The following is a 12,866-nucleotide window of genomic DNA, read 5'->3' as shown; positions in this document are numbered from 1 at the left end:
ATTGGCTGCAAAAAGCTATATATAGTCTTGTACAATTTGCAAGATACATGAGTGTTGTAATAGTACTAAGATATAGTATTTTTGCACCAAGAATTTCTTCATCCTCTTTTAGCAGTCATAAAGGGTCTTTCTTCACATCAAGTGATCGAACAACCATAGGTGTACTCAAAGGATAAGCATTGTCCATGTAAAAGTACTTTAAGACCTTTTTTGTATACATTGATTGATGGACAAATACTCTATTTGAAAGATGTTCAATCTGAAAATCAAGACAAAATTTTGGCTTTCTGATATTTTTCATCTCAAATTCATCTTTCAAATATGTTGTAATTTTTATGAGCTCTTTAGAAGTACCAAAAAAATTTTAATTATCAATATATACTGCAATAATAGCAAATCCAGATGTGGTTTTCTTAATAAAAATACATGGAAAAATCTTATTATTCTCAAACCTTTTTTCTAGGAGGTATTCATTAAGATGGCTGTGCCATATTTAACCAAATTACTTTAACCCATATGACAAATTTTGTAGTTTAATAGAATAAACACTTCTTGGTTTATCATAAAAAGCTTCAGGCATTTTGAATCATTTAGATATTTTTATATGGATATCTTTATCTAATTATCTATATAGCTATGATGTAACTACATCCATTAAACACATATCTAGAGTTTCTGAGACTACTAAACCAATAAAAAATCTTAAAGTGATTGCATCCATAGCTGGAGAATAAGTTTTCTTATAATTAATGTCAGGTCGTTGTGAGAAACTGTGTGCAACAAGTCATGCCTTGTATCAAACAATTTCATTGTTCTCATTTCGATTTCTAACGAAAACCCACTTATATCCAACAGGCATAACACCTTTAGGTGTATGAACTACATGTCCAAATACTTCATGATTTGCAAGTGAGTTTAACTTTGTTTGGATTACTTCTTTGCATATTGGCTAATCATTTTGATATCGATATTCTTCAACAGTTTGTGATTCAATTTCATCATTACATTTGGTGATGTCAAAAACAACCTTAAATTCAAATACATTATTTATTACAATTTTATTTTGATCCAAAATCTCTCCTATGTGAAAATAGTTTATGGAGATGTTACTATTTCTAAGTACCTAGATCTCTTTAGGAGATGCCTCTTTAGGAGGTCTCTCTTCAGGAGGATCAGCATTATGAGATGATTTTGACACTATATTTATCGCATGTTTTATGAATGAGGAATCTTAAAGAGTATTATCGTCTATTTGTTGTAATTTTTATTTTCTATGATTTTTGGCCTTAGAACCAACATGTCTTTCACACTTCAAGCATGGTATAGATTCATTTGCTAATATGTTGCTTTTTTTTCCTTTAAGGATTTTGATTCTAGATAGAGCATTTACAGCTAGAATGTGGGATTTAACCAACTTTTTCACTGTTGGTGAAAACATCTGGTAATTGATTTGCAATATTTTGAAAATGAATTATCTTTTGAACTTCAAGTTCACACTGATTTGTCCTTGGATCAAAATAAGATAACTTCAGGTTATTAAAAGTAATTTTTTATCGTGCTTCAGGCACTAACTTTTCTTTTCTTAATGATGGGAAAATGTTCTCATCAAAATGACAATCTTTAGAGCATGCTTTAAAAACATTATCAGTCAAAGGTTCAAGGAATCTAATAATAAATGAAGAATCAAAACCAATATAAATTCTTATTCTACGTTGTGAACCCATTTTCATATATATCGCATAACTAAAAGTTCATAAATGAAATATATTTGGTGGTATCCAAAAACAAGTTACAAAAGAGAATATTTATGGTAAGTACTTGGTTTAATTCTAACTAATGATGCAGCATATCCCCAAACAGATGTAAGCAATTTTGATTTTATAAGTAATTGTCTAGCAATTAATTGAATGTATTTTATAAATGATTCTGCTAGACCATTTTAAGTATGTATATGAGCAATAGGATGTTCAACATCAATCCTAATAGAAATGCAAAAATTATCAAATGCTTGAGAAGTTCATAAATGAAATATATTTGGTGGTATACCAAAAACAAGTTGCAAAAGAGAATATTTATGGTAAGCACTTGGTTTAATTATAACTAATGATGCAGCATATCCCCAAACAAATGTAAGCAATTTTGATTTTATAAGTAATGGTCTAGCAATTAATTGAATGCATTTTATAAATGATTCTGCTAGACCATTTTAAGTATGTATATGAGCAATAGGATGTTCAACATCAATCCTAATAGAAATGCAAAAATTATCAAATGCTTGAGAAGTAAACTCACCAACATTGTCCAATCGAATTTTCTTTATTAGATAATTAGAAAATTGCGCCCGTAGTCTAGTAATATATGCTATTAATCTAGCAAATGTAACATTTTGACTAGAATGTAAACAAACATGTGACCATTTACTTGTTGCATCAATCAATACCATAAAACATCTAAAAGGTTTGCATGGTGAATGAATATGTCCACATATATCTCCTTCAATTCTTTTAAGGAAAGTTGGTGATTTTGTAACAACCTTTGATGAAGATGTTTTGGTAATTAATTTACCTTGAGAACACGCAGCACTTGAGTTTTCACTTGGTAAAAGAATCTTCAAGTTCTTTAAAGGATATCCATGTGAATTTTCAATAATTCATCGCATTATTATTGATCCTGTATGTCTAAGTCGATCATGCTAAAGCATAAATATTTTTGGGTTAGAACACTTCTGGTGTATCATAAAATTTGTTTCAATAGATTTCATAAACGTATAATAATTCCAAAATAGAAAGCATTTAATTTTTCAAGCATGAGCTTCTAGCCTGGAATACGTGAAATAATATAAAGATATTATTTTTTATCTTCATCTATTGTTTCAATATGATAACCATTAGCATGTATATCATTAAAATTATGTAAATTTCTTCTGGATTCGGTGGATGTAATGCATCTTTGATGCTCAGTTTTGTGTTATTTGGTAATATAATATTAGCTTTTATGGATTCTATAATCATGTCTGTTGGATCTGATATTATAGTGACATTAGCTTTGGTTAATGTTAAATATTCAAAGTATTTCTTACCCTTGAGAATTTTGTTCGTTGTTGCATTATTTATTAGACATAAATCTCCATCATGAAAAGTTATGCCTCTATTCAAAATATAATTAAAGTTTATTATTTAACTGAAATAAAATTGACATTGTTTATTAAAAATACAATAAAATAAATATCTTAATATAAATAAAAAAATATATTAATTATCCTCGAGGATTCCACTATTAAACATGTTATTTGTTCTATCTGGGTTTTCAAATAAATCAAAAACATCAAGATAAGCATTAACATTAAGATAAACATTATGACCTTCAAGATCATCTTTATGAACAAAATTAGTCTCAAATGTATTTTGTTTCAGAGAGGCTTGATATAATACTGTAAGATGTTTTAACGTGCAACAAGTGTGAAACCAATGACCATGCATACCACGCTTAAGACACTTATCTTCAAGTTTATGCAACTTCTTGCCCTTTTCTTGTTTGGGTTTATTATGTCTCCACTTCTAGTGGTTTGGTGGGTTACCTTTTGAAGGGTTATCTCTTCTCCTTTTCCATTTCCATTTATTTTTTCCAAATCTATACATGTAACAACCTGAGATAATGATCCACCTTTTTGGGAATTACCTCAATCCCATAAATTAGAAAGAAGAAAAAAGGTAGGATTTGTTTTCCATCTTTTTACATATTTTAGCAGAATTTTTTTTGTATTTAAAACATCCCAAGTGTCTATATCAATTCAATCACACATCAAAGATCACAATTAAATACATATACTCAATAATTTGAACATTTCAAACCATTTCATCATCCATACATAAAACTAAAATTCATTTATCTGACTTTCTATGTTTTTATTTCTTACCACTTCCTGAAATCAATCAATATATTCTTATTTATTTTGCTAAACATTATATCATAAAAGATTAATATTACATAATTAGATTATTTCATGAAAACGTCTCATTTAACATTAAATTTCATAATATATTTAAGCTAAAACATAACCAACTTATATTCCATTCATCCTAATTAATTATCACACACCATTTACATCCAATTCATCTTATACTTAAACTGGATTAATTACATAATTCTTCTCATTTCAACATTATTAAATAATACTATTTATAACAAAATATATGCAAAAGAGATTTGAGTGCAGTAAAATGTTAACCCTGACGAGACTAAGATGAACTTGAAAATTTACCATGCATATAATAATCAGCACAATAATTGATTTATTATTAATATTATTAATGATCTTTATATTTTAGAAAAAATAATCAAACTTGAAATTCTAACCAAATTATTTAACAATATATTCAATGATACATTTTTACTCCAACAATTCCATCTCATTGCTGAATCGTTAAAAATTCTTTTCGAATATTCTATTTCTTAACATAACAAATCAACCACGTATTTATCAAACATAATTTTCTGAATAAAATTCTACAAGTTCGGTGTTTCCTTCACTATTAATAATTTATAATTTTCACTTATAGATACTCATTAATTTGGCACTTTCATTGTAGGAATCAATCAATTATATTTCTATTTTTAAATACCACATGAATTCTAGTACCCTCATGGTCGATACTCTTAAATATGAGATTCTCCATTTTGAAAGTCAATTCAGTCTAATATTCTTATCTGAATACCATAAAAATATCAGTATCCTCTTTATGATATTTGTTTTCAATCTGACATTTTTTATTTTAAAAGTCAATCCAATATAGTATTTTTTTCTGAATACCATAAAAATATCAATATCCTCTCTATTATACTTTTCAGTCTGACATTCCCTATCGTGGAAGCCAATCAAATCCAGTATTCATTGATGAATACCATATCATCTCTATGATATTTTTTCAATCTAGCATTCCTCATTTTAAAAGTCAATCTAATCTGGTATTCTCTTCTAAATACCATAAAAAATTCAACATCTTGACGTGGATATTCATTAAATCAAGCATTCCCATTTTGGGAGCCCAAACAATTCAATATTCTTTTTCAATTACATATATCATTTTATTTATTAAACTGTATAATTTGTTTTCTCACATAATAATTACGATTAACAATTAAAAGTAAATATTATAATAACCTCAATACTAACTCCCTAAAAATTTGATTAATTCAATTTTTGTGGTGAATATTTTCACCTACCTATAGTTGTCTAACGTACTACCATTCGCACGGTCTCTAACCCGCCAGTAACTTCTCCTGTGAAGTTAAATCAAATTTATTCTTATAGATTCATGAAATCTCTCCTTTTGGTAGATTCTTTCTTATTTATTTATTTATTTTTAATTGAATTATCTCATCAATATATTCTCTATTTAAAAGCCCTTAATCATTATTTCTTTTCTTAACTAATATAATTCTTTCCCTTTCCATTGTCTCATGAAAATAAGACTTCATTCCACGTTAGATAATTAATATTCTCTTCTCACTATTAAAAAATCCTTTTTTGTTTTGAATTCATTTGGCTTATTTCTACCTAGCTTAACCATTTAAATTCATTGATTTATTTTTATATCTTTCTGTCAAAGAAAGCAAATTCTTAATAGAATGATCTATTTTTCCATCAATTCCTCACCTTTACACATTTAAATCATCTAGTTGATATATTTATTCACAATTTTCTCAATAACTTGAATAATTTTTTTTCCAACTATAAAACTAAATAGTGATCGTAATGGGACCTAACCAATTTAAGGCATTCATTCAAGTTTTTTTGTTTCATTATTTCCTATTCAAACCAACATGCTTACTTTCATAATTGTGCATATCATAGTCATATAAATATCATAACCCCACATAAATATTTCTAGTTAGAATTTATTATATTCTTTCAATAATTTCTATTAATCATTCATCACCCATATAATTTCGCATACATATCAACATTAGTCTATCATATGAGCATCAATTTATGAATTACATAATTCTACATAACATTCTTTAATGCATAATTCATAAATATAAATTTAGAAATGCATAAAGATTCATAAACTTAGGCACTTTACCACTTACCCACAAGAAAAGTGAAGGTAAAAGGTCCTAGAATAAAATTTTCTTTTCTTTCTCCTTATTTCTTCAAAAACCTGCTAGCAAAATCCCAAGGATTGTTTTCTTGATTCTTTGTCCAAATATCCTCTAAACTTCCTATAATCCCTTACTCTCTAGTATTTAATGCTTAATTAGATGAAATCTAAGTGGAAAATACAAGAAATCTCCCCAATTGTTTCCTCTCTTCTCACCCTCTCAATAGCAGGCCATGAATGGCTTCCCATTCATGTACTATATCATGAAGTTCCTTTATTTACATAATGGCCCAAAGTTCATTTAATTCTCTATTTAGATCTCACTCTTTTAACACCTTAATTGATTTAATCCCATAACCTTTAACTTAATATTATTCAATTTTACCCTTCTACCATTTTATTTTATTTATTTATTTTCTCATAAAAAATATATTTCTATCTTCATTCATTTCCCTAATTTCTTTTTATTAAATTTATAATCCTAGAAAATTTCAATCGGGTGTTCACAGTACCCTTAGTTCTTTCTTGTGTTTTGGACAAAGGTTTCATTCAGTTCAGGGAATGGTTTAGAACACGTGGCACGAGATTGATTATTTTTCATCAAAAGCTCATTATTTTGTTAAGTTATAAGAAGACATGAAACTAGTTCTAAGTATCTCTTGGAATTACATTCTCTATATTGTTGTTGCAGGCTCTAACATTTGGTCTTTTGTGATATTTTCACCATACAATTTCTTCTCTGAGGTAATTTTAAAAAGAGCAAAATTATATTTACTAACGGATTTAAAATCTTGCAACTTCAAGTGCAACCAATCATAACGAATTTGAGGAAGTATGATACACTTTTAGTGGTCATTTCTTTCTTTTAGATTTTTCCACAAAACAAGAGGATCTTTTATTGTTGAGATATTCAACTTTTAATCCTTCACTTAGATGGTGGCAAATAAAAATCATTGCTTTTGCACGATCATGCAAGGATGCATTATTTTCTTCTTTGATGGTCTCTCCAAGATTTATAGCTTCTCGATGAATCTTAGCATCAATGATACATGACAAATAATTATTCTCAGATATATCAAGAGTAGTAAATTCATGTTTTGTTATATTCAATATTATTTATATAAAAAAAGAAACAACTTATTAAATAAAATCATGAATATAAAAGAAAAAATCAGTCTTTTAAAACTGTCATTTATTTAGTTCTTTAGAAATACTAGTTTTTCAAGAACTGCATTTAATTTATTTATTTAGAAACTTACAATACTAGTTCTTCAGAAACTTTAGTTCTTGATGAATAAAAAGGAAAGAAAACTTGTCAAAAATAAGTTGGAGAACCAAATATATTCTATAAAGTATGAAACATAATGAAAAGAAAATATTGAAATTGATACAAGCCATGTAATATAGGAGTTCATGTGTGTCAACATTTCAATAGAAATTAATTAGAGTGATTATACTGATAATGTGTTAAAAAAATAAAGAACAAGTAATAATATACATATTCAAAATAGAACTTAAAAGAAAAATTGATACATTTTCTTATATATTTTTCAATCCTTAGAATACAAGACTAGTCTATTTATAGGAGAAGAAAATGAGAACATTAGAAGACACTAAAAGACCCAAGTGTCATAAAAAACCAAGAGACTAAACCTAAAAGTTACAAAGTTTAAAAGATTTTATTGTGCATTCAATATATGTAATTATAGATTTTATAACAATATATGTATATAAAAAAAACCTTGAAAAAATAAAATATGATCTCCCTTACAAAAACTCCTTTACTTCAAGGGATAGGAGAGAGAGAACGCATTTTATTTCTTGTTTATATATATATATTCCAAAAAGCCCTAAAAACAAGAAATAAAATCCTATCCCCTGGAGTGTTCATTATTGGTCCAAATAGAGTTGGGTTACTTGAATGAGTTAACATTATAAATAGATGATGTTTTTTAGGTTGTTTGTTATTAGTACATTGTCAATTTTGAGCTTATTTTTTTTTATCTTTTTATTGCCTAGGAAAATAAGTGGATCCTACATGGTTTTCAAGTGCAGAATGTTATCTTTACAAGTTAGTCGGCTAGTCATGCATCTATTGGAATTTTCTACAAAGAGTTATGTCAATTTTAATTTTAGTGCTATCTAAGTGTTTGTCTACACTTTCTAAAGTTAAAAACGAGTTATTATTATTTATTGTCTATAATTATGTTAAATTCAATTATTAGGTTTTATTTATATTATTTTAATATTTTTTAAGACTTGAAATGATGTTTCAAATATATAATTATGATTCAGACTATTATTAAGTTTTATTTATTTTATTTTGATATTTTCTAGATTTGAAAATACATTTCAAATATATAATTATGATTCAGATCATATATTGTAAGTTTAAAAAAAAAATGAATTTAATTCTAATTATTTTAACCTAGGCAAATTGACATGTATCAAATTCAGCATCATTTCCTTGACTTTGTCAGTATTATTTTCTTTAACTTTATATCTCTAAAATGGTTATTCAATCCGGATTTTTAAGTGGTGAGTTATTTGATTCTATATTTTTTTTTTAATTCAAAATCTTAGAGAGGTAAGCGAAAAACACCTTTCATTATTTTCTTTATGGTTCAGCAAATGAATGTCAATCACATGACAGACAAACTAACGATACTGGACATAATGATAAAATCATTCAAGGAACAATAAATTAGGTACAAAATCCATAAAAATATGTATAATTCATAAATCATTTACCCAATTTTTCTACATGTTCATATTAACGTCTCATTTGGATTCAGTGCCCAGAAGAAAATTGTCATGAAAAGATACGAGTTCCAAAGAGTAAACATTCCATAATATTTTACACAAATCCCATGCAGTACATACAAAGACCACATTACATGGTCAATAGGCTGAATACAAAACCAGAAATGCTAAAGACAACAATCCACACCAAGTTTAAAAATGCAAACCTAGTTTGCTTATTTAGACTAATGCCATAATCCACAAACACACTAGTGAAGACCACTTGTATGCCAAAACTGCCATAAGCTTATTTGAGAGCCAGATATGTCACTGGTCTGCTCACCTAAGCACAATACTCACTGCAGAACTAGACATCCTGGACTCCCAGTAACCATGGCTGAATGGGAGTTTTCATTAATGGCATTCACTTCTTCAAGAGACGTATGTTCAACATTTGCATCCTCAAGCACGTTCTCAGAATCAGTTCCACTGCAATTACCACTGTTGGAAATAGCTTTAAAGATGAGAGCATTCACTTCTTGGAATCTCTCTTCGGAGAGAGACACCTCAGCAAGAAGCCTCCAAGCATTCTCTTCCGATGCCTCCTCATAGTCTTTCTTCCTCTTCAACACCATATGGCCGCTGATTTCCCACACAGCAGGGTTCACTTGGGTATCAAGAAGCTCAGAACTCACTTCCCCTAGAGCTTGCTTCTCAGCATAACACTGTTCATCCATTAGACAATATTAAAGAATTGAAGACAAGTGTAATCTATGCAGTTAAAATATCAACAAGCAAAGAAGTCAACTCTATGTTGCTCCCATGTTCATTACCTGTGGAAGGAGAAAGATGTGGTTTCCACAATCAGCAATGAGCACATTGTAAGGTATGTTGTTTTCTTGAAGGCAAATGCAGGCATCTGAGACAGTGTTGGATAAATCTTGCAGGGCATTTCCACCCTCAAAGAAGAGACCTCTGACAGGATAATTCACAAGCTCAGAGATTTTCACACCACCATCCAACGTAGTTATCTTCTTGGTGGATGCCTTCTCAATCGGAAAAGGCACAGTCAAGTAGTAAGCCTGTTCCATGTAAATTATCAAATTGCCGGCTCATTATCGAATGAACTACCAACCACTTCTAAGGGATATGATTATTCAAGTTGAAAAGGATATAGCTATTTGGATAGTAACCTGGAAGTGAAGATGGTTAATGGTTGCAAAAGCACCCAAGCTATTGTAACCCAGTCGGAAGTATGGATCCCCAGCTTCAGCTGCCATGTGAAGTGCAAGCAAGAAGCTATCACGATCAATCCTCTGAGGCAAGCAATCCAGGACACGTGGGATTAACAGCACATGCCCATATTCAATAGGGCTCACCTGTTAAATTGACACAGCAAAAGTAATCAACCATCATCTTACTGCTCTACTCAGATAACACTGTCAATCAAAGAAAAACAATGATGTAAGACAAGAACCAAGGATGTACGTTGATGGCAACCACGCTTGGAGAATTCTCAGCATCAATAGTGGCATCCGGGAAGAACTTGACTTCCCCATCTTCACTCTCTCCAAACTGGAAGAGGATCTCTTCTTGACCAACTTTAGTGAAGTTAAATTTGTTTCCATCGAAGGGCTGGAGGACCTTATCGACACGGAATTCAGTTGGCCTCTTCTTCAAGTGACGGCCCTCATTCAGCTGAGCAATAAAACCATTGCGACCCGGTATCACCTAAAGGAACATCACCAAAGATTAGGCAGAAATCTCATATCCAATTATGTAAATACTACCATATTATTATAACAGACTCAGCTTCAAATCGCAACCAAATAATGATAATAAGAGAGAATTAAGACCTTGGTTTCACAGGTGGTGACATCATAGCGAAAGAGCCCTCTCTGCATACGGTCCTCCCACTAAAAATTCAAACAGGTACATAAAGTAAACTTAAAATTGACTACTCAACTGCGAAAAGATATGTAAATAAATAAATATCAATTCAATGGAATATGCTTGAGTTAAGAGTAGGTTAAGTAATAATACCTCCCCGAGAAGGAGCGAATTGAGGAAGGCAACTGGAGGCTCACTCTTGTCATGTTCAAACACATCCTTCTGCTCTGTGATAATCCTGTCCACTTTCTTGAAAGTATATAAAGGTAGGCGTGCGCCTATCCATACAGCAAATGTTTAATAAAGATCAAACCAAACGAGGTTTCAATTAAAGATCTTCAAATAAAATAAAAATACCTTGAAGGCAACAATTTTGAAGGCAATTGCGGCCGCAACCCCCTCCGCGGCGAGAACCCTCCTCACCTTCCTCTTTCTGGTAGTTGGAAACAACAGTAGGAACCCTTTTGATCCTAAGCATCATCTTGTTCGTTTATTCGAGATCTAATGCTTTACTTATTGGCTGACTGGCTTTTACATAATTCGAATGATTTTTTTTTCTATTTTAGATGTGATAGGTAGTATAATAATAGTAATAATACTAAGCTACAACTAACTTAAAAGAAGGAGAAACCGCCACCAGCAAGAAAGAGGAGATCAGAAGGGCTGCCGCCTTCGGAGGGCAGAGCGCCACGTCCACCGTGCGGCGAAGGGTTGCTGCTCTCGATTAAACAACCCTTACGTCGTACAGCCCGGACATGAATTAGAGGCCGAGTTACTCCGTGTATAGCCGTGATGTCTACAACTCGTCTACCCTGGGTTTTTAACCCCTATTCTTGAACTCTAGAGAATTTTTATAGATACCAGGGAAAAAAAAACCCACCTTGGTGCTGCTGAAATGAAAAATGAAATTTTATTACTATTAGAGGGGAGGAGAGGAGAGGAGAGGAGGATATGCGAATTTGGTTTTCGGATGCGAGAGAAGTGGAGGAGATGGGATGTTATATAGATAAGAGGGGAAGTGGGAGCTAGTGGCTCTGGCTCTGGCTCGGTGAGGTTCGGGAACCTAGGCTGGGTTGTTTGGGTTGGTGCTTCTGGGAGACTTGTTGGAAAGAGGTGGTGTTTTGTTTCGTGGTACGCCCAATTGGGTTGGTCGGAGTGGGGACCACGCAGTCGTACGAAAAACAAAATAAAAATAGCAAGACAGCAGTGGACCACGCAATTTCGCTCCCCCCTTCCCCCGTCTCTTTCTTTTTATTGATTTCTTGACGCATCTTGCTAAATGCTAACTAACCCTCTGAATCCCAATTAGTTTGGAAAGCAAATATTAGAGGATGATTCAGTGACGTGGTGTGTTGATGATTCATTCTCTAATAGCAAAAGCAGAAGGAAGGAGAAATACTATGTGGACATTTTCACACGCGCTCTTTCAAATATCTACCTTTAACGTTAAATACTTGGTTTAAAAACCACTCTATCATTCAACCCAATCCTATCATTATTAGAAGGTAATATTAAAAAATAAATAAATTAAGTACTATGGATTATAATAATAATTCTCTTGTTCTAAAATAAATATCTCTAACTTTAACAATTCTCTTATTCTATCCTTCAATTTTTTTATATGATTTACTATTGTTTTTTTAATTTTTTTTTCCTTTTATATTGCGTTAATTAATATAAATGAGTTTGATTATTTGTTTTGTGTTGCTTTCAATTACGTTATCGTGATAAAAAAAAAAAAACTTATCCAAGTTGAGTTGTTCTTCATTTTGTAGAAAAGAATTTGACTTAATTGATTGCAAAAAATTAAAAAAAAGAGAGATCAAAATTGAAAGTAAGGTGAAAAATCAGCCCTTTATTTAAAAAATTATATGTTTTTTTGTTTTTTTTTTTGCTATTAGATTTATTTATTTCAATTTCATCCTTTCACAATTCGTTGATTGGTGATTCAAGTTAATGATTTGCTTCATATATTTTTTTTGTTAGGTTATTGTAATCTAAAAAAAAAAACCTTTGGATTGATTCTCAATTTTGCATAAAAAAAATTAAGTTTTGTTGTTTGTGAAAAAATAAAGAGTGGAGAAACCATGATGGACCATGTCTTGAGTCATTATAGATTGCAACATCAAT

The 12,866-nt window shown here is 30.5% G+C and overlaps 1 protein-coding gene across 1 annotated transcript; it reads right to left on the bottom strand.

The window, feature by feature from the left end:
- Positions 1 to 8,933: 8,933 nt before the first annotated feature.
- LOC7483618 (GDP-L-galactose phosphorylase 2) lies at positions 8,934 to 11,814 on the bottom strand. The gene is made up of 7 exons (XM_002316719.4): positions 11,094 to 11,814; positions 10,890 to 11,014; positions 10,703 to 10,762; positions 10,335 to 10,577; positions 10,040 to 10,225; positions 9,680 to 9,928; positions 8,934 to 9,571 (listed from the first exon to the last, which is right to left on the bottom strand). Exons 1-7 carry the CDS (start codon positions 11,215 to 11,217, stop codon positions 9,203 to 9,205), a joined length of 1,356 nt encoding a protein of 451 aa, XP_002316755.1. The 5' UTR covers positions 11,218 to 11,814; the 3' UTR covers positions 8,934 to 9,202.
- Between the last annotated feature and the right edge of the window lie 1,052 nt (positions 11,815 to 12,866).

This window comes from Populus trichocarpa, chromosome 11, assembly GCF_000002775.5.
Source record: "Populus trichocarpa isolate Nisqually-1 chromosome 11, P.trichocarpa_v4.1, whole genome shotgun sequence".
Lineage (NCBI taxonomy): Eukaryota > Viridiplantae > Streptophyta > Magnoliopsida > Malpighiales > Salicaceae > Populus > Populus trichocarpa.
Note: the sequence above shows the minus strand (reverse complement) of the source record. Positions and strands in the feature narration are given on the sequence as shown.